The following is a 19732-nucleotide window of genomic DNA, read 5'->3' on the forward strand; positions in this document are numbered from 1 at the left end:
GTCCGAGCATTCCTAGATGAACAGTTTCCTGGAAAGTGGATTGGTCGCCGTGGGCCAGTTGAATGGCCCCCAAGGTCTCCCGATCTGACCCCCTTTGACTTTTATCTTTGGGGTCATCTGAAGGCAATTGTCTATGGTGTGAAGATACGAGATGTGCAGTACCTGAAACTACGGATACTGGATGCCTGTGCTGGCATTTCTCCTGTGGTGTTGCTATCAGTGTGTGAAGAGAGGGAGAAGAGGGTTGCATTGACAATCCAACACAATGGGCAGCACATTGAACATATTTTATAAGTGGTCAAAAACTTGTAAATAACTCATGAAAGAATAAAGTTATGTTGAAACCTAGCACAACCTAGCACACCTTTTCTTGTGACATTACCATTAAGTTTGATGTGTAACATGGCCCTCTTCCTATTGAAAAAACAAAAGTTGTATCCAAGATGGCTGACTTCTAAATGGCCACCATGGTCACCACCCATCTTGAGGAGTTTGCCCCCTCACATATACTAATGTGCCACAAACAGGACTTTAATATCACCAACCATTCCCATGTTATTACGGTGTATCCATATAAATGGCCCACCCTGTATATAAGGTCTAATCATTAAATAAACACCACATGCTCAATTTTGTTGTTTTATTATATTAACATTGTTACAGAGGGAAACAAAACTCTCCATGTTCTTATGTAAACTGATGTAAAACTACATATGTTTTTCTTTCTGCAAACAAATGTCCGCTGGAAACTTTTCGAGACAAAATTCATTTCTGTGTTCAGCACCTTTCATCTCACAATTGTGTTCTTACATCCAGCGCAAATGTACTGTAAACAAAACAGCACGTTAAAATGTAACAAGCAAATAACAATATAACCAATCAACATAACTAATATTCCACTGGCAGCTAACAAATAAAATTACAGAACATACAACAAGCAACAAATACCCCAACAAATTACTCAAGCAACAACTAAAATGCACAAATACCAACACAAAGAAACTCATGCAGACAACTGACATTACTTTCTTTCAGAGGTCAAAGCTAAGTGTGGATTAAAAATGATACAAACAGTTTCATTTTCTGGCTGATAAAAAGGTAAGAGACAACAACTAAACTAATAAATCCAAGGAAAAGGGCTCTTGTTTTGCATTATCTTCAAGTGTGGCACTTCTTATTGTCAGTTTTTCTGTAGTTAACAGTTATATTGTTACCTTAGTACTTAACGGTGATAACATTATATGTAAAGAATCTGAAATTCTACTCTGCTACTTTTCTATATAAATCTCTCCATCTATGTTTTATAAAGCTTGCTGTATGCATTATACATATTAAAATGCCCTTCTGTTCTTATATACTGCCTCCAAAATTCAAGGAGTTTGACTACAGACACAATGATAAAATAGGGGGTGTCAACATTAGGTACAGAAATGGATTATTGTAGCTAATACTGGTTTTCTGGTTTGAAGTCCTAAATGTTCACAGGGAAGCACTGACAAGGTATTTGTTATTTTTGCTGTTTACTGGGCTTCAAGTGAGGATTTACGGAACTTTTACGTCTAAACTGCAGAAAGGGTTCAGGAATTTAGCTTGGTAATACATATAATAAGTATTTTTTGGACAGCTGAACCTGAAGTCAACCTGTGGACAACGTTTGGAACAACTCATTTTCCAAAGTTTATTATATCCGTAAAACATGGTGGAGGCAGTCCAATGGCACTGGGTCACTAGTGTTTATTGCTTTAGTGACCAAGGACATAAGCAGCTGGATTAATTGTTAAGTATATGGCTATTTAATATAGTAACACTATATTTTTGTTCAAGCCATTGAATAGAAGCTCGGCTTAGGTCAGCACTTTTTAAAAAATCAAATAATGAAAATAAAATTAAACTGATTGGGTACTGAGGTAAAATTATAACGACTGTGTTACTGTCCAAATATTGCTGAAAAATATGTTTGAGCATTTTCGCAAAGTAAGGAGTCACATTTAAAGCTGAGCATGTGATAAATACACTGCTGTGCTTTTACTGCCAAATGTAATGACAAAACCACAGCTGCAGAACCTGCATGACACAATGACCCACTTTCCTCTTCTCTTTTTTTCTTTCACTCCATGCATTGACATCCCATTACTGAAAATCTTTCTCTTCCTCCTCCTATAGCTTCGACTTTTTCTTGTTTTCTTTGTGTATTAACAACCAGCTTGTTACTGCTCAAATACATTGTAGTCGACACAGATACTCCCCACCTCCTTTGCTTTACCTATGTCTAGTAGAAAAACAGTATTCTTCAACTGCATGATATTTTCATTTTAATTGTGGGTGACAGAGTCCTGAGCTGTGTTCTGAGGAGGGTTTGCTGCTGGTTGGCTGTTGCTGAACATCAGCTTCCTCAGGATGTCAGCATAGAAAGGTCCATAGACTGTCTTGTTGTAGTTGACCAGGGAGATGAACTTTGCCCCAATTATTGCTAGTTCAGGCTTGATAGCAGTCAAACCAGCTGGTACTTGTTCAATTTTGGACTGAGGTTTTGGGTCAGAAATGAGTGCCATGAAGTACTGCTGCACACGGTCCTCTGCAGAAAAACCACAGCAAGCGTTTAGTCAATTACATCAATTTCTCAACTAAATTTTTTTAAGAAGTTAGTCTTTCAGCTTATTCTCTCTTACCAACTAGGGTTCGGATGGGATTGTCCTTTTGGGTAATGTTGCAAATCTGGCCTGTGAGGGTGCCCTGCAGCGCTGGTGTCAGTGCAGGGTAGCTCCTCTCTGTTAAAGACTTGTTAAGCTCAGAGCAGATCTGAGCACTGATGCCCTCTAGTGACTCTTCTAGGTTAAAGTCCCTATAGGTATAAAAAAAAATCAGTTTAAGATGGAGTTTGAGACAGATATGTCTGAAAATAGTCTGACACAAAGGTACTGACGATCTGTGCATCCCATCCAGCAGCACACTGATCATCCTCTTCAGGCGGTCAGACAAGGATGGTAGACCCTGGATAGGCCCCCCAATTGTGCTGTAGACAATGAGCAGCACCTCATTCACAGCCTGACATTGCTGAAGCTGCCACTGAATCTCTTGGAGACGGATCTCATCTGTCATCCACGTCTAATGGAGAAGATTGCACCAATAAAATCTCCAAAGCACAAATTGTCTGTAAAATCTCTAATCTCTCAGCTATGTAAATATTTTTTTAAAATAACGAGGAGAGAAGCTGACATAAACATAAGATCCTTCTCTTAACTACATTTACAACACACTACCTCAGGCGGTGGGCTCTTGGAGTAGTCCCATGTGAGGATGCGAATGAAGGCAGCGTTGAGAACTTGAAATGGCCCAGGCACCACTGGTTGTCCTTTTCCAGGACCATTCGTCTGTTCTGTAGGGGCGATGGATGACTGCAGCTCCTCCAGTGCAGACTTGATCCAGGAGGTAGTGTGGTCTAAAGCACCTGAGAAAGTTTCATATTAGCGCAAGTCTAGCAGGGTTTTAGTTTTTCACTTTGACACATACTGTAAAGAAAAGATGGCATAGCCACTGTGACATCCTCCACTGGACTTTGGACTCTCTTTTTAAAGTTTTGAGTTGAGCAGTTAGAGTTTGTTTTGTTATAAGTAGATGTACCGGGAGGTCAATATGACAGTTTTTGCTTCATTTCAGTCTGAAAGTCACACACAAAATATAAAAAAATATTCTCAAATGTAGACTCTGTAACAAACACCTCAATAAAACTGTGGCATATTTTCTGTATTTTTGTGTGTATAAAAGGGTGCTAAAGGTTATATATAAAGAAGAATGTAGTGCTATTCACTCACCGGGTGTTTTGTCCAGGATGCTCTGAAACTTTGCCCTCTCATATTCGACACTTTGCCTCTGCAGCACAGGTCTCAGGTTTTCAATTGTACAGTTGACCATGTCCGCTCTCATCAGGCTCAACACACGGAATATTTCCCTAATGTGTAGAAATAACCAAGATGCTATGAATAATTTGCTTTTATTATTAAAAATATTATTATTAAACAGAACAGGTCAGACAGTAAATACAGTCACTGTTAATGTATATTGGATGCAAGCACTAAAATATTTTGAAAAGTGTGCGCTTACTTAAAAAGCGTCACTATGTTATCTGTGCCCTCTCGTAGCTTCTTGATTTCCTCATCCCTCACGGGTGCACACATCTTGCCCATGGTTGTGATAATGTAAGAGGCAAGTCCCTGGATGTCTAGAGCATCGTTGTCAGCCTGCTGACGAATCAGGTCCATGTCCAGCACCTCCATAATCTGGGTCCGCATCCGATTGGCACCCGGATTAAGGAATGACAATAAGATCTGTTCGTCAAGTGGGGGGAAATTAAGGTTGTTTTAGAATATTAGAACTCAATACTTAAGTAATATTAATTTTTATTAACTACAATAGTCACAGAAGGTTAAAGGAAACAAATTAGAAGATCAAATATATATATATATATATATATATATATATATATATATATATATATGTTACAGAAAAATATTTGAATGCATGTGGTGACCTCTTTGATCTCCTCCACTAATCTGATGGCTTGTCCATATTCAGGAGGGTCGTCATTCAGCTCAGCCTCCAGGATATCCCAGAAGGCCTTGTGAAGATTATCTCTCACTGCCTTTAATAAACTAAAAGAAAAAAATAATAATAGGGGATTTATCTGAGTAAAACTGCCATTTATAAAGCATACTTTGATTTTGAGTTTTATTTTATTAACTTATCTTGAGAGTATTAGGCTGGTAAATTAACTTTTTTTCTCTGAAGGAACTAAAATGATTTTCTTGGATCTTCCTTTCTTTTGATATAACTAAGTAACACTACTATTTAGTAAGTAACTAAACAGTAGTGCAACATTTGGTGTTTTCTGGTTGTACACCAATCATAAACACTCCCAGACAAGTTCCTGCAAATATACTGTAGATGCAAATCATGAAAGCATGTCTTCAATGACAAAATTCAAATCTTTCCTTCTTCTCAGAAAGTGTGTGTTTGTTACAGGATGCTATGATGTTTGAAGATAAACTTGTCAACTTAAAATTGTGTTACCCACTGGGAGCTTGAGAATAAATAACAGTGAGTCTTTGGATCTCCCTTTTCTTTTTTAACTCTAAATTCGCGCACATTATCATCAAACACAGACAGTTGGTATAACAAGACTCAAATTTATTTTAGGTTATAACCATGTTTAAAAAGGTAAACATGTTTTTTAAACGCTACAAAATCTCTATGTTTGTACAAAGCACAGAAAGCAGCATCAACTCTCCCTGATACGTAACATGTTCTTCATTATGGAAAAATCTGAAATGTAGTATTGGTGTGGTATTAATATTGCAAAATTTGACATTAGTAAGCACAGGCTTTTGTCATATTTTACCTGTCCTGAGGTAGGCTATTTGGCTCCAGTTGGAAATTGCGGTTCATAACAATCTCATGGGAGAGGCTGAGATTGAAAAGGTCTCTTGCAGACTCCATGACTTCGTCCAGTGTTAGGGTTTTGGGTGGGCTTGCTGTGGGAATCAAATATTTGCTGATTTATAAATTGGGGAAAAAAAAGCATGTCTGACTATTAAAGATGACAGTATAGAGCACGGATGTCAAACTCCATTTACACCGTTCATACATACAGCTCACTTAAGGTAACCAGTGAAAGTCCGTCTTTATGTCAGTGGACAGAAGTGTAACAACACATTTAATCCTTGGCATTTCACACTTCTTTTTCTTAATATAATAAAAAGAAGTCTAATAATAATAAGCATGTTTCAGATTTTCCACATGATGAAGAAGAATGAATGATGCAATAGTAAAAGAACAGTACGACTTTTTGGACTTAAACTGTAAGAAATGAATATGTATAATGACAGACAAAGTTTCCCAGACTGTCCTGCAATTACAAAATAGAAAGTTTCAGTTCATTAACTGAACATGTTAGATATTCTTATTCAATCTTAGATTCTTATACAATTGTTATTTGTTATATTCAATTCAATTTTATTTATATAGCGCCAAATCACAACAAAAGTCGCCTCAAGGCGCTTCATAGATACAGAGAAAAACCCAACAATCATATGACCCCCTATGAGCAAGCACTTTGGCGACAGTGGGAAGGAAAAACTCCCTTTTAACAGGAAGAAACCTCCGGCAGAACCAGGCTCAGGGAGGGGCGGCCATCTGCTGCGACCGGTTGGGGTGAGAGAAGGAAGACAGGATAAAAGACATGCTGTGGAAGAGAGACAGAGGTTAATAACAGATATGATTCAATACAGAGAGGTCTGTTAATACATAGTGAGCGAGAAAGGTGACTGGAAAGGAAAAACTCAATGCATCATGGGAATCCCCCGGCAGCCTACATCTATTGCAGCATAACTAAGGGAGGATTCAGGGTCACCTGGTCCAGCCCTAACTATATGCTTTAGCAAAAAGGAAAGTTTTAAGCCTAATCTTAAAAGTAGAGATAGTGTCTGTCTCCCGAATCCAAACTGGAAGCTGGTTCCACAGAAGAGGGTCCTGAAAACTGAAGGCTCTCCCTCCCATTCTACTTTTAAATACTCTAGGAACAACAAGTAGGCCTGCAGAGCGGGAGCGAAGTGCTCTAATAGGGTGATATGGTACTACAAGGTCATTAAGATAAGATGGGGCCTGATTATTTAAGACCTTGTATGTGAGGAGCAGGATTTTGAATTCAATTCTGGATTTAACAGGAAGCCAATGAAGGGAAGCCAAAACAGGAGAAATATGCTCTCTCTTTCTAGTCCCTGTCAGTACTCTTGCTGCAGCATTTTGGATTAGCTGAAGGCTTTTCAGTGAGTTTTTTGGACATCCTGATAATAATGAATTGCAGTAGTCCAGCCTGGAAGTAATAAATGCATGAACTAGTTTTTCAGTGTCACTCTGAGACAGGATATTTCTAATTTTAGAGATGTTGCGCAAATGGAAGAACGCAGTCTTACATATTTGTTTAATATGTGCGTTGAAGGACATATCCTGGTCAAAAATGACTCCAAGGTTCCTCACAGTGTTACTGGAGGCCAAGGTAATGCCATCCAGAGTAAGAATCTGGTTAGATACCATATTTCTAAGCTTTTCAGCGCCGAGTACAATGACCTCAGTTATATCTGAGTTAAGAAGCAGAAAGTTAGTGGCCATCCAAGTCTTTATGTCTTTAAGACATTCCTGCAGTTTAACTAATTGGTGTGTGTTATCTGGCTTCATGGACAGATAGAGCTGGGTGTCATCTGCATAGCAGTGAAAATGTATGCTATGTCTTCTAATGATGCTGCCTAGGGGAAGCATGTATAATGTAAACAGAATTGGTCCTAGCACTGAACCCTGTGGAACTCCATAATTAACCTCAGTGTGTGAAGAGGACTCTCCATTTACATGCACAAATTGGAGTCTATTAGATAGATATGATACAAACCACTGCAGTGCAATACCTGTAATACCTACAGCATGTTCTAATCGCTCTAATAGGATATTATGGTCAACAGTATCGAATGCTGCACTAAGGTCAAGAAGGACAAGCACAGAGATGAGTCCACTGTCAGAGGCCATAAGAAGATCATTTGTAACCTTCACTAAAGCTGTTTCTGTGCTGTGATGAACTCTGAAACCTGACTGAAACTCTTCAAATAAACCATTCCTCTGCAGATGATCTGTTAGCTGTTTGACAACTACTCTTTCAAGGATTTTTGATATGAAAGGAAGGTTGGAGATTGGCCTATAATTAGCTAAGACTGCTGGGTCTAGAGATGGCTTTTTGAGTAAAGGTTTAACTGCAGCCACCTTGAAGGCCTGTGGTACATAGCCGATTATTAGAGATAGGTTGATCATATATAAGATCGAAGAATTAATCAATGGCAGGACTTCTTTGAGCAGTTTTGTAGGAATGGGGTCTAAAAGACACGTTGATGGTTTGGAGGAAGTAATTATTGAAGTTAACTCAGAAAGATCGATTGGAGAAAAAGAGTCTAACTTAACATCAATGGTACTAAGAGTAGCTGTAGATAATATTACATCTGTGGGATGATTATTGGTAATTTTTTCTCTAATGATAAAAATTTTATTTGTGAAGAAGTTCATGAAGTCATCACTAGTTAACGTTAAAGGGATAGTTGGCTCAAAAGAGCTCTGACTTTTTGTCAGCCTGGCTACAGTGCTGAAGAGAAACCTGGGGTTATTCTTATTTTCTTCAATCAGTGATGAGTAGTAAGCTGTTCTGGCTTTGCGGAGGGCTTTCTTATAAAGCAACAAACTATTTCTCCAGGCTAAATGATGATCCTCTAAATTTGTGACACGCCATTTCCTCTCCAGATTACGAGTCATCTGCTTTAGGGTACGTGTTTGAGAATTATACCACGGGGTCAGGTACTTCTGATTAGAGACCTTAGTTTTCACTGGAGCTACAGTATCCAGAGTCGTACGTAGTGAGGAGGTGAAATTATTAACAAGATAATCGACCTCTGTTGGGGTAGCGTTCAGATAGCTGCTCTGTTCTGAGTTGGTACAGGGCATTGACGATGATAACAGTGGCTGGATTATATTCTTAAACTTAGTTACAGCGCTTTCAGAAAGACATCTACTTTGATAAAGTCCACTCTCCACTGCTGCGTAATCAATTATTGTAAATGTAAATGTTATCAAGAAATGATCAGACAGGAGAGGGTTTTCAGGAAACACTGTTAAATGTTCAGTTTCTATGCCATATTTTAAAACAAGATCTAGAGTGTGATTAAAGTGGTGGGTGGGTTCTTTTACATTTTGAGAGAAACCAATTGAGTCTAACAACAGATTAAATGCCATGTTGAGGCTGTCATTTTTAGCATCAACATGGATGTTAAAATCACCCACAATAATTGTTTTATCTGAGCTCAGAACTAAATTAGATATAAAGTCTGAGAAATCAGACAGAAACTCTGTGTAAGGCCCAGGTGGACGATAAATGATAACAAGTAAGACTGGTTTCTGAGTTTCACAGCTGGGGTGGACAATGTTAAGCATCAGGCTTTCAAATGAATTAAAAGTCTGTCTTGGTCTTTCATTAATTAATAGACTGGTGTGAAAAATTGCTGCCACACCGCCCCCTCGACCTGTGCTTCGAGATTTCTGGTAGTTAGAATGACTCGGGGGTGTTGATTCATTTAAACTAACATAATCATCCTGCTGCAACCAGGTTTCTGTAAGGCAGAGTAAATCAATTTGTTGATCAATTATTAAGTCATGTACTAACAGAGACTTGGAGGAGAGAGACCTAATATTTAATAATCCACATTTCACTGTTTTACTCTTTGGTTCAGATGTGGATACTGTATTGTTCTTTCTTTGTAAATGTTTAAGTTGTTTGTTGCTGGTTTTTAGTTTGTTTTTTGTCTTTTTGGAAGCAGACACAGTCTCTATGGAGATGGGTTTTTGGGGGGGTAGCAGGAGGAGAGAAGCTGCAGAGAGGCGTGTAAGACTGCAACTCTGCTTCCTGGTCCCAACTCTGGATAGTCATATTTTGAGGGGTTTAATAAATTTGTCGATATTTCTAGAAATGAGAGCTGCTCCATCCAAAGTGGGATGGATGCCATCTCTCCTAACAAGACCAGGTTACCTCCAGAAGGTTTGCCAATTATCTATGAAGCCCACATCATTTCTGGGACACCACTCAGACAGCCAGCAATTTAAAGAGAACATGCGGCTAAACATGTCACTCCTGGTCTGATTGGGGAGGGGACCAGAGAAAACTACAGAGTCCGACATTGTTTTGGCAAAGTTGCACACCGATTCAATATTGATTTTAGTGACCTCCGATTGGCGTAACCGGGTGTCATTACTGCCGACGTGAATTATGATTTTACTGAATTTACGTTTACCCTTAGCCAGCAGTTTTAAATTTCCTTCAATGTCGCCTGCTCTGGCCCCTGGAAGACAATTGACTATGGTTGCTGGTGTCTCTAGCTTCACATGTCTGAGAACAGAATCACCAATTACCAGAGTTTGACCCCCAGCGGGTGTGTCACCGAGTGGGGAAAAACGGTTAGACACATGAACGGGTTGGTGGTGTACCTGGGGCTTCTGTTTAGGACTATGCTTCCTCCTCACCGTTACCCAGCCGCCCTCTTTCCGCAGCTGCTTGGGATCTGCCGGGGAACAGCTAGCGGGGCCTACGCTATCTTCGGCTGCACCAGCTACAGGGGCCTGGCTAGCTAAGGGAGAGTGAAGGGTGCGAAGCCGAGTCTCCAGTTCAGTAATCCTGGCCTCCAGAGCTGCAAATAAGCTACATTTGTTACAGATATCATTACTGCTAAAGGAGGCCGAGGAGCAACTAAACATCTGACACAATGAGCAAGAAAGTGCAGAAGGGACAGGTGAAGTAGCCATGGTGCTAACGAGTCGGCTACGAGCTAAGCTAGCGAAACAGTACAGAGACAGTGAGTGAATACTTTGGCTATAAATTAGGTAGTGAGTACACAGAAAGTGTGCTTCGGATGAAGCACGTGAAGATTATACTATGAAAAAAGAATGTATTTAAAAGTTGTTAATTAAACTGCTAAGCAAATAAGCTACTCAGAAACACCACTCTGTTTGAGCAGGAACAGGAAGTGATACTATACCACAGAGCGAGCGAACACCAAGTGACAGCCTATCTGGATTGGAGTCTCTGGTTGTATCCCAATTCAGGGTCTGCAGCCTTAAAGGCCGCATTTTAAGGCCGATTACGTCACCGCGACACGACGAAGGCTGTCAATTCAAAGGCTGCTCGAAATGCGGCCCTCAAATGCGTCCTTAATTTCCCTGAATTTTAAGGACTTGGCGGTGTAGACTTCGTGGCCCAACATATCCCAGAATGCATAGCGCGGTGGTGGGTGTGGATAATTTTGCCGAAAAAAACGGTGGATGAAGGGCAGCGAAGAGTAAACTTTAAGTAAGTACTGAATATTATGTCACTTATCTATGTGCAAATGTTTAATAACAAAGAACATTAAAACATTACTGTTGGCCACATGTCGTCAAAGTTATGTGACATTAGTGATGTTTGTACTAACTTGGTTTTAAAGCCTTTACTTCAAAATATACGCCGTTCAATAGCTGAGCTTAATCTTACAGAGAATGATCAAAGCTCATGTAGAAACAAACAAACAAATGAACAAAAGATTTTCTCCTTCATTTCTGTCAAACAAAGCTGTATGAAACGTTTCCAGCTGTTAGTATCATGGTTGCTAGGCAACCTGGGCAGCGCAACGGAGGCTAGACCGTCCCATTTCACAAGCCTCGCACTTCCGGCCTTCGCGGTCTTTAAGTACGCGGCCCTTGAGGATCGTTGAGGCTGCGTACTTTAAGGCTGCAGACCCTAAATTGGGATACAGCCTCTGTCAGGCTTATTCTGGCAGCCAGGCCTTATGTTTTGATGCCCCTGGTGTAGAGGGTGGTAGCTTTCTTACAAGCCTTTATATTAAATACAGTCATTAACTCCTAACAACAACTGCAAACAAAACAGCAGATTAAATGTAATTTATTTTCTTTTTTACCACTCAGACAGGGTCATCAAAAAGAAAAAACACAAACTTGGATTATATGCAGTGAGCTTATGCATAGATCAGTGAGAAAGGGAGGGGGACAGACTCACATGATGGGCTACAATGTTTGCTGGAGGAGTCACTGGTGAAGCTATCACGTGAGCACTCCAGGTCGCTGTTCAATGTCATGCTGTCGCAGCGCTCTGACGATGACTCCACATCACTGCCTTGGTCCTCACCGCTGGATGTGGAATTAGGCCGCTCATCATTTAAAGGCATTTTGGATTATAGCTGCAAATAACAAGTCAGTAATAACTTAAAAGGGATTTCCTACCACAGAGTTTAATTCAATATGTTCAGAAGATCCAGACATTTAAATGATAAGCACTGAGATACTTTCGAGAAAATCCTGCATAAACTATCCTTTACCTCAAAATACTCATTAGAAAACCAAAATTTCCATGACACAATCTTACCATCATTTTACCTGAGCTCGTCTGAGAGTGAGATAGAGTGTGTGACTGTTGCAGTTTTTGTTACCAAGGAAGAGTGTAACAAAAACACCAGTCATACCCAGTGAAACAGCTGGAGGGCACCATTAAACAGACAAAGCTGCCTTGTTGCAAACACTTTCAACATATTATTAAAGTCAATGATGGTGCATGACGTAAGTCACTGAAAAATAAAAATAAATAATAATAGTGTATAGTGTGGTTCAGTGTTTGTTTGCTGCCACCAGGGTTTAAATCACAATACAAAGTCTAGACATAAACAGAACACATTTCCATATAGGTTTACACAAAAGCCTTTATGCCTGTGCCTGTCTATCCAATGTCAGTTGCGTCTCCAGGACAACATGGGACAACAGAGGGCTCCGCAACTGTCAAGATGATCATGTTACACTTCTCACTGTGCTGTTGTTTGTTTTCCACAAATACACATAGGAAAGAAAGGTAAAGATGATGAGATGTGCACATTTTTAAAGTTATTGTAAAGACTGTTTACCACTGTTAAAAAAAGAGTAACCCACTTAAACATTACTTGAGTACTGTAACAGGTTAAATTAAGCCTGCAGGCCTTTCTAATATAGCCTAAGACATACAGTGCTGGCAGAATGACCCATAGGTGTTCCTATCCTCTGGCTCAGTTATCTGCTGCCAAAAATGAATGCACACTCCCTGGCAGCTCTTGCAGTTTAAAGATAGCTCAAGGGTCAAGGAAAATGGGTGTGGGGAGCCTTTTTATTACATCATATGCTAGACTTGACAGCTAGGTCAAAGCCATGCAGCAGGCCAATTTTCACAGATTATCCAGAGGGATGAAAGCAGAGTGATCCAGAAAACTGATTACGGATTAGGCGTACTCTGTCATCTGCAGCTTCTTTATGAAAAGCCTCTTTAAGCAGTTCAGATGCTAGGTAGAGTAAAATGCATTGTCCTGTTATAACCAGAAGGATGCAATCTAAGATAAATGAACATATTGTATAATTTTCCCAGATGTTTTGGAAACATATCTGAGCGAATATGTCATCGAATAAGAGGTACAGTCGCTCTTACACACACACACACACACACACACACACACACACACACACACACACACTGCTACGTCAACTTCTGCAGGAACAAAGACAGCCTTTTGGGGTCCAGATCTGACTGCGGTATAATGTAAACAAAGCAGTGAATCAGGAAGGCAGGGCTAGATCCACGGGAACTCTCCTTATTGGTTGCAGCTCTCCGTCTCTCAGCCCTACATGGAAACTCTTTGGTTGCACAGCTACGAACGTGGATAAAAAAAATATCCATACACGCGTAAGAAGTGGGTACACGTGATCCGAGGTGCAGACCAAAACAAGAACTCCGTGTACATTACAAATAGTATATTGTATCTGATCATGACAGAATCCACAGAAAAAGAAGTGCGGAAACAATAATGCGTTACGCTCTCCCTTCAAAATACATCTGATGCATCCGTCAAACTCAGCACTATGTCAGTGTTATATAATTGTCTTTGTTACTTGACTAAATCCCCTGGTTTACATCTTAATATGAGTCATAAATGTCATTAATTTCGTACACCAGCTGTCACTGGTATGCTGTCAGAACCGTCAAATACTGTACTCTTCTTCCTGTTTCACAACAAAGCGACGGGTAACTTCGCAGCAGACACCATAAACTAAGTCACAAGCACAAATGTCTTCGAGAAACGCGATGTTTACCTCATTCAAGTCACTAGAAAGTGAAGCTGACAGCGAAATAGCCCCGCTCTGAAGAGAAAAGTCGCCGTCGTCCTTTTTAAAGGTCCTGTTCCGATTATATTTATGGTGGTTGGCAATGGTGCATTACCAGCACCAACTGGAATGAATGAGCTGTGCAAAGGGAATTCAAGTGTTCAATAATAGTAATAATAAAGAAAAAAGAAAAAAACGAGAAAAGAGGAAAATAAAGTTGTCTCCTCTTGCGTTTGCCTCTGTTTAAAGGTCCTTCAGTAGCCCAGCTGGCTCTGAGAACTAGCGGGCGAAACCATTTTACACACGGGTGTGTTCAACTGCCAAAATAAAGGCGATTCTAAGGATTGTCTATAAAAAAAGAATATAATTAATTTAAAAAGAATCTGCAATTTAAAGAGAGCAGATACAATAATATGCAGACATTTAGTTCAGAAAAGGGTAATGTAATAATACGGTCTTCATTTTATGAAGCTGTCGAAAAATGGTACACCCCGCCCTGCTTTTCCAAAACGTCTGTGTTCACGTGGGTTGTTTTGTTTACGGATGTAACCTCAGAACCTTTACAGTATTGTGTGGTAGTGTGGACGCATGTGCTCGCTATTATTTCCCTTAACATAAGACCCCTAAAAAATATACGGGTCTTAGGTGGGAGGTTTTTATTATATTAATACTACAGTATGGTCATTGTGTGGTTATATGACATCTTGAGAAAAGATCCAGATGCTTAACTTGTGACAAATTGAGTCTTTTCAGCATGTTTCCAATGGCAGCACATCTTAAATATAAAAACTGCAAAAATTTTATTTTTATTCGACTTTAGGCATTGTTATACAAAATTCATTTAAAAACGAAACAAAACAAATAAAACAAAAACCTTTCGGGGTCTTTTGAGCGTGTGGCTGTTGTAGCCTCTGGGGGCAGCAGCGGGGTTAAGTCGGTTCATTTTAGACGAAGAAGAACGTGATTACGTCACATATAGAGTTTCGTGATGGCGCTCGATTTGACTCCTCGGTTTAGAAGGTTGAACAGCCAAACTCGAAGCTTTCGTGAAAATCTACAGCATGGTAAGATACGAGTTTCGTTTTAACGAGTTTCTTATTTACAGCTATGTTATGCAAACATAGCATAGCAATTAAGACACATGCTAGATGGAACTAGTGATAATTATAAACGCAATTACCACCACAAACACGTCGTTATCAGTGGGGCTTGTAAAGTAACTTTCAACTGTAGTTTTATAAAATAAAGTATAAAATTGAAATAGTCTCGTAAAGTACTTAGTAGTACATTAACACCGTAACACCGTGATAATGACGTGCAGTGTAGCTTTTACTTACTAGTTCAATTAATTTCATTTCAATTCAAAATTTATTTATACAGCGCCACATCACAACAACAGTTGTAACCCTAACCCTGTCTAATTAGATGGAGGAAATATTACAAACTCCCCTTATCCTTCAAACTCTTAAACAAGTCATTAACATCCAGCAATTACCTTTGGCTACAATTAGGCAAGTTCTAGTTTAAACTCACTGGAGTCACTTTTTCTTCAAACCTCTGTTTCTTTAATTACCAACAGGCTTCTCTGGGCCGTTTGGTGCCACCCAGCTGTGGCACAACATCATCCAAGCCCTACAGACTCAAGTGGAAGTACGCAGCTGCAGGAGACATTTACGTGTTTACGCTGAATGTTTCACAGGCTCAGACGCTGTGGACGCAGTTCTCAGTTACTTGATGCAGAACGTGGCATTTTGCACAAGTGAAGTTTCTCGTCTCAAAGCTGCTCGGCTCTGTCAGGCTTTGATGGAGGCGAAGGTATTTGAACCAGTAGGCACAAAGCTGTTTCGTAGGGACAAGGAAGTGACCTTTGAGGACAGCAGTTGTAGTCTTTACCGTTTTCTGGAATATAAAGGATTTTTGAATTCTGATATGAAGGGAAACATTGATGCAGAAAACATACTCCCAGAACAGCAGGAGATAAAAAGGAAGAGGAGCTCAAGGTGAGTTTTACATAAATTCCTCTCAGTTCTGTTACATTGGTGCTTAATTTACATTTTTTCCCCAGTATTAAAGCATGTGAAACACTGAAAGTGCTGATTTGAACACTGAAACCCTCATCTTTGCAGAATAGGTGTATTATGATTTTTTTAGTACATTTTTTGCATTTATCTTAATGTTCTCATTTCAGTTTCTTCATAGCTAAGACATTATAAACATCAACACTCATACTAAGTATTACAACATTTTGTATTTATATTTTTATTTAGAAAAAAGAAACATATACACAGAACCAAAGTGTTTGTTATCATCCAAATGTTTCCTGTTCTTTCAGGAGGCTGAATGAATTAAGAACAATTGCCAATCCTCTTGCTGTTGGATCATCAGACAGAAGGGTGGAAAGATTGCTAAGGGCCATCAATCTGCAGCCATCCTTGTCTGCAGCTCTCAACAGAACCACCACATCTTCTACCTTTCTTTCCAAAACCGGTAATGAGCAAATGTGCCAGTATAGTAAGGAGGGGGGGTAATTTCAAGTGGACAGATATTTTTCTTAAATGTTTTTGCTTTTGTTTATTTTGTTCTTTCCTTCCATAGTGTCGGATCAGATTTGGAAGCAGCAAACCGTGTTGCAGCTGCTGCAGTTAGTAGAATTGCCAGTGTTGGACGGCATTCTTACCTCTCCTGAAAGAGTTTATCCCCAAACATGCAAAGCTCCTCTGGCCAACCAGGATCTGGTTATCTCTAACACATGCTTGGAACGACAGCTGTCTGACACCCTTCCCCTACCCCAGTCAGTCCTCTGATTCATCCCTTGAGGCTTTTGCACTTTGGCTTGGGACCTATTTGTTCATGTATTCCATTACACCTGTAGTATGTTCTTTCCTACTTTTTTTTCCAGGTTGGATAAGTGGCTGTCAGCAGCAGCAGACTGTTTGGAACTCTTTCCCGACCAGCTGATCGTGGTTGCAGGAGAACAGCTAAGCCTGCAATGTGGAAATGCATCTTTGGAGGATCCCAGTGCAGAACATATGACAAGCAAGAAGAGGCTGTTGTTTGATACCATTGCCAAATACTACAGTGGACAAGAAAAATCTCCACTCATTTCAGGGCGTTACCTGGACATACATATTGCAGTTCTGAATTTACTGGGTAAGAACCAAAAGAGCTAAATTTAAGTATATAGTGGCTTTCTGATTTATGGTGTGGAGCATTAAGTGACAGGGCTGTGATCTGTACCACAGTTTTTTTTCTGTGGTACAGAAAAAAAAACTGTGGTACAGTTTTTTTTCTGTACCACAGAAGGTTTTCGTGAAGGTCGTGAAGGTTTTCCACGACTGGAAAACCTTCACGACTTTTCCAGTCGTGAAGGTTAATACTTTGCTTGTGTCTTTTAATTTCCAGATGAAGGGAAGCTACAGGATGCCATCAAAGCATCTCAATTGTGTTTGCGGCTGCTGGAATCAAGTCTGAGAGATGAACTGCAAAGACTTCTGGCCTTCATGGCGATAGCAGCTCGCTCAGATGCTTGCTGTCTGCAGAAACAGGTCAGCAGCATCCTCTAAACCACACTGCCAGTTCCATCTTTTTGCACTCTTATAGAATAATAAAAGGCAAATAGTCCATATAGAAAATAACTAAACATGTTTGAAGCTGTTTCACTGAATAATCTGATAGTACCGTAGCTTTATCTTGTAAAATCATAAATGAAATTGAATTGAAACCAATTTTTTGTCCTTTCAGACTGATAACAGATCCTTGGTGTGCCGCACATTTCAGAGAGCTCTTGTTCAGAATCATGAATTGACTCGATCACAGAGTGAAGCTCTGGTGTTCTTTCTCATGGACAATCACTCTGAGCTCTTCAAGGTAAAATTCTGTGCTCTCAGAACTACATTGAAATAGTCTTCTTAGACAAACATGCGTTTCCGTCTGGATTTCAACCAGCCTTAAGTTTACTTTTTAATGTCTCTGCAAGTACCTGATAGTTGTTACAGTGTTTCCTTTTACTCTCTGGTCTTATCTTGCAATAATGATAGACACCTACAACCCTTATTGAAGCTGTGAGGAGAACACTGAGGACTGTACAGCAGGGAAAAGATCCTGACTCATTTGCTAGTAAGTTCAATGTTAATCACACTCTGGCAAACCATCACACAGTACACCATCAGATGAGATAACCGGTCACTATGTATAGATACACTGTACTTCAGTTTTTTGTGTACCTAACTGTATTTGGAAACACTGTTGCTCCAGATCCACAATCAAAACAAAACAAAACAAAAACCCCCACTTGTTCCCGGGCACTGTGCATCCTCCATGAAAACCATGAAATCCTCTTCATGTTTTGTTGCAGCGTTCACCTTCTGCCAGCAGGTGACTCCACAGGAATACGAGGACCAGCGTGAGGCTACCACCCTGGAGAGCCTCAAACAACTTCTTCATGACATTTCCTCGAGCAAGAGGATGTCTGCCAAGGAGAAGAGGAGGCTGCTCAAAGAGTTTGAAAAGCATCACCCCGTGGTCTTCCTGCAGCACTTTTCTAGCACTTTCTGAAACACACAAGTAGCTGGGACTGGTTTGACTTCATGGGTGTACTTGACAAATTCACGCAGTTTCAGGATTTAAAAAAAAAAAAAAAAAAAAGGTTAAACTTGAATGCATTTTATGATTCTAACTAACAAGGAAGTACTGACTTGCATATGGTTACACCTCTAATGTGTAGTATGCAGAGTATCGATACATGCTACAAATGCTTTTCAAATGGCATGTTACAATGGCTGTAATCTTTCCAAATCCAAATGAATCACGAGGTAATGATAGCTGAAGTTTTATTTTTAAATTTGCTTGTAACTTGAAGGAAATGAAATTTTAGTTCAGTACATCTGGTCAACAACTGCTGTAAAAAGTATTGCACTAGTTTGAAAACTGTTGTTTACTGTATAATCTATGTCATGATGGAAAATGAAGTATAATTTAAACAAAAAATTGATTGTTGGCACAGATTTTACATTCTACAGTTTAGCTTTACTGCAGGATAAAATCAAGTGTTAAAAGGGTGTAAAGGGAATACTTAAATTTCAGTACTAAATGAATTCTCTCAGCCATCAGATGGTTGTTTTGAGGCAACATTAAGTGAACAGCTTGTGCTTGTAGATTGAAGTGCTCCATTTGGATGTGTAATACTAAACTCTTTTTTTTCAGTGTGCATCAGGCCTTGGGAATAGTGTTGTGCTTTTCTGGGGCTGTACATTTTTATTAAGCATTAATTTCTCTACATCACAAAAAGATGTAAAGATGTTATCCATTTTGAGGCCTTGATTTGGTAGCTGTACTTGAAAGAAAAATACTAATTGTTGTAATAATTTCTTTTTCTGTGAACATTCTAAAAAAATGTTATTATTAAATGAAAGCAGGAAGGGTGTTAGGATAACTATCCTCATGTATAATTTTATGGTTAATGACTGTATTTAGTGCCATAATTTAAATATTCTAATTGGAGGTTTTTAGGATTTTTAACTTGAAAGATAGACATTATGACCTCATTGGAAAAAGTGTGGTACTCTAACTGGATATGCTACTGATGTAATTTTTCTTTAAAAATTATAAGCGTCACTGTAACGAAGACATGGTCGTAATAAAAAATGTGGTCTCGTTTTATCATATTTTATTTTCAAAAACACTGAAATCATCTAAAAAAATGCACTTTATGATGCTGAAACATATTTTATTTTGTTTCAGATTAACATGTTTAACAAAGCCTTTCTAAAACTTTAGATGTTGCAGTGTATGTACCACAGTGCAAACTAGAAGTCAATGTTTTGTAATGGAATAGGATAAATATAAATTATGATTTTTTGACACATCTGTTTCTGATTAGGATTTTCAACACTACTATTACTGCAAATGTTTTGTCATTAAGTTAATTCCTATCTGAAATTTAATAAATATTTGAGTGTTCAGTATGAGGGTGACTCTCTTTGACTTA

At 39.2% G+C, this 19732-nt stretch overlaps 2 protein-coding genes across 3 annotated transcripts; one reads left to right on the top strand and one right to left on the bottom strand.

Moving 5' to 3' along the window:
* Positions 1-626: 626 nt before the first annotated feature.
* On the bottom strand, positions 627-14019 carry tcp11l2 (t-complex 11, testis-specific-like 2). The gene is made up of 10 exons (XM_085139064.1): positions 13735-14019; positions 11627-11807; positions 5396-5528; positions 4529-4649; positions 4102-4325; positions 3813-3949; positions 3261-3448; positions 2924-3105; positions 2670-2842; positions 627-2575 (listed from the first exon to the last, which is right to left on the bottom strand). Exons 2-10 carry the CDS (start codon positions 11793-11795, stop codon positions 2313-2315), a joined length of 1590 nt encoding a protein of 529 aa, XP_084995190.1. The 5' UTR covers positions 11796-11807; positions 13735-14019; the 3' UTR covers positions 627-2312.
* On the top strand, positions 12251-19338 carry depdc4 (DEP domain containing 4). Of its 2 annotated transcripts, none has more exons than XM_085139063.1 (9): positions 12251-13056; positions 15326-15746; positions 16079-16233; positions 16342-16537; positions 16646-16896; positions 17149-17291; positions 17488-17613; positions 17784-17862; positions 18101-19338. In XM_085139063.1, exons 1-9 carry the CDS (start codon positions 12987-12989, stop codon positions 18298-18300), a joined length of 1641 nt encoding a protein of 546 aa, XP_084995189.1. In that variant the 5' UTR covers positions 12251-12986; the 3' UTR covers positions 18301-19338. The 2 variants fall into 2 exon arrangements, with proteins under 2 accessions (XP_084995189.1, XP_084995188.1); XM_085139062.1 differs by lacking the exon at positions 12251-13056 and adding an exon at positions 14345-14810.
* Positions 19339-19732: the final 394 nt, after the last annotated feature.

Source organism: Neolamprologus multifasciatus, chromosome 17, assembly GCF_963576455.1.
Source record: "Neolamprologus multifasciatus chromosome 17, fNeoMul1.2, whole genome shotgun sequence".
In the NCBI taxonomy this organism is placed as follows: Eukaryota; Metazoa; Chordata; class Actinopteri; order Cichliformes; family Cichlidae; genus Neolamprologus; species Neolamprologus multifasciatus.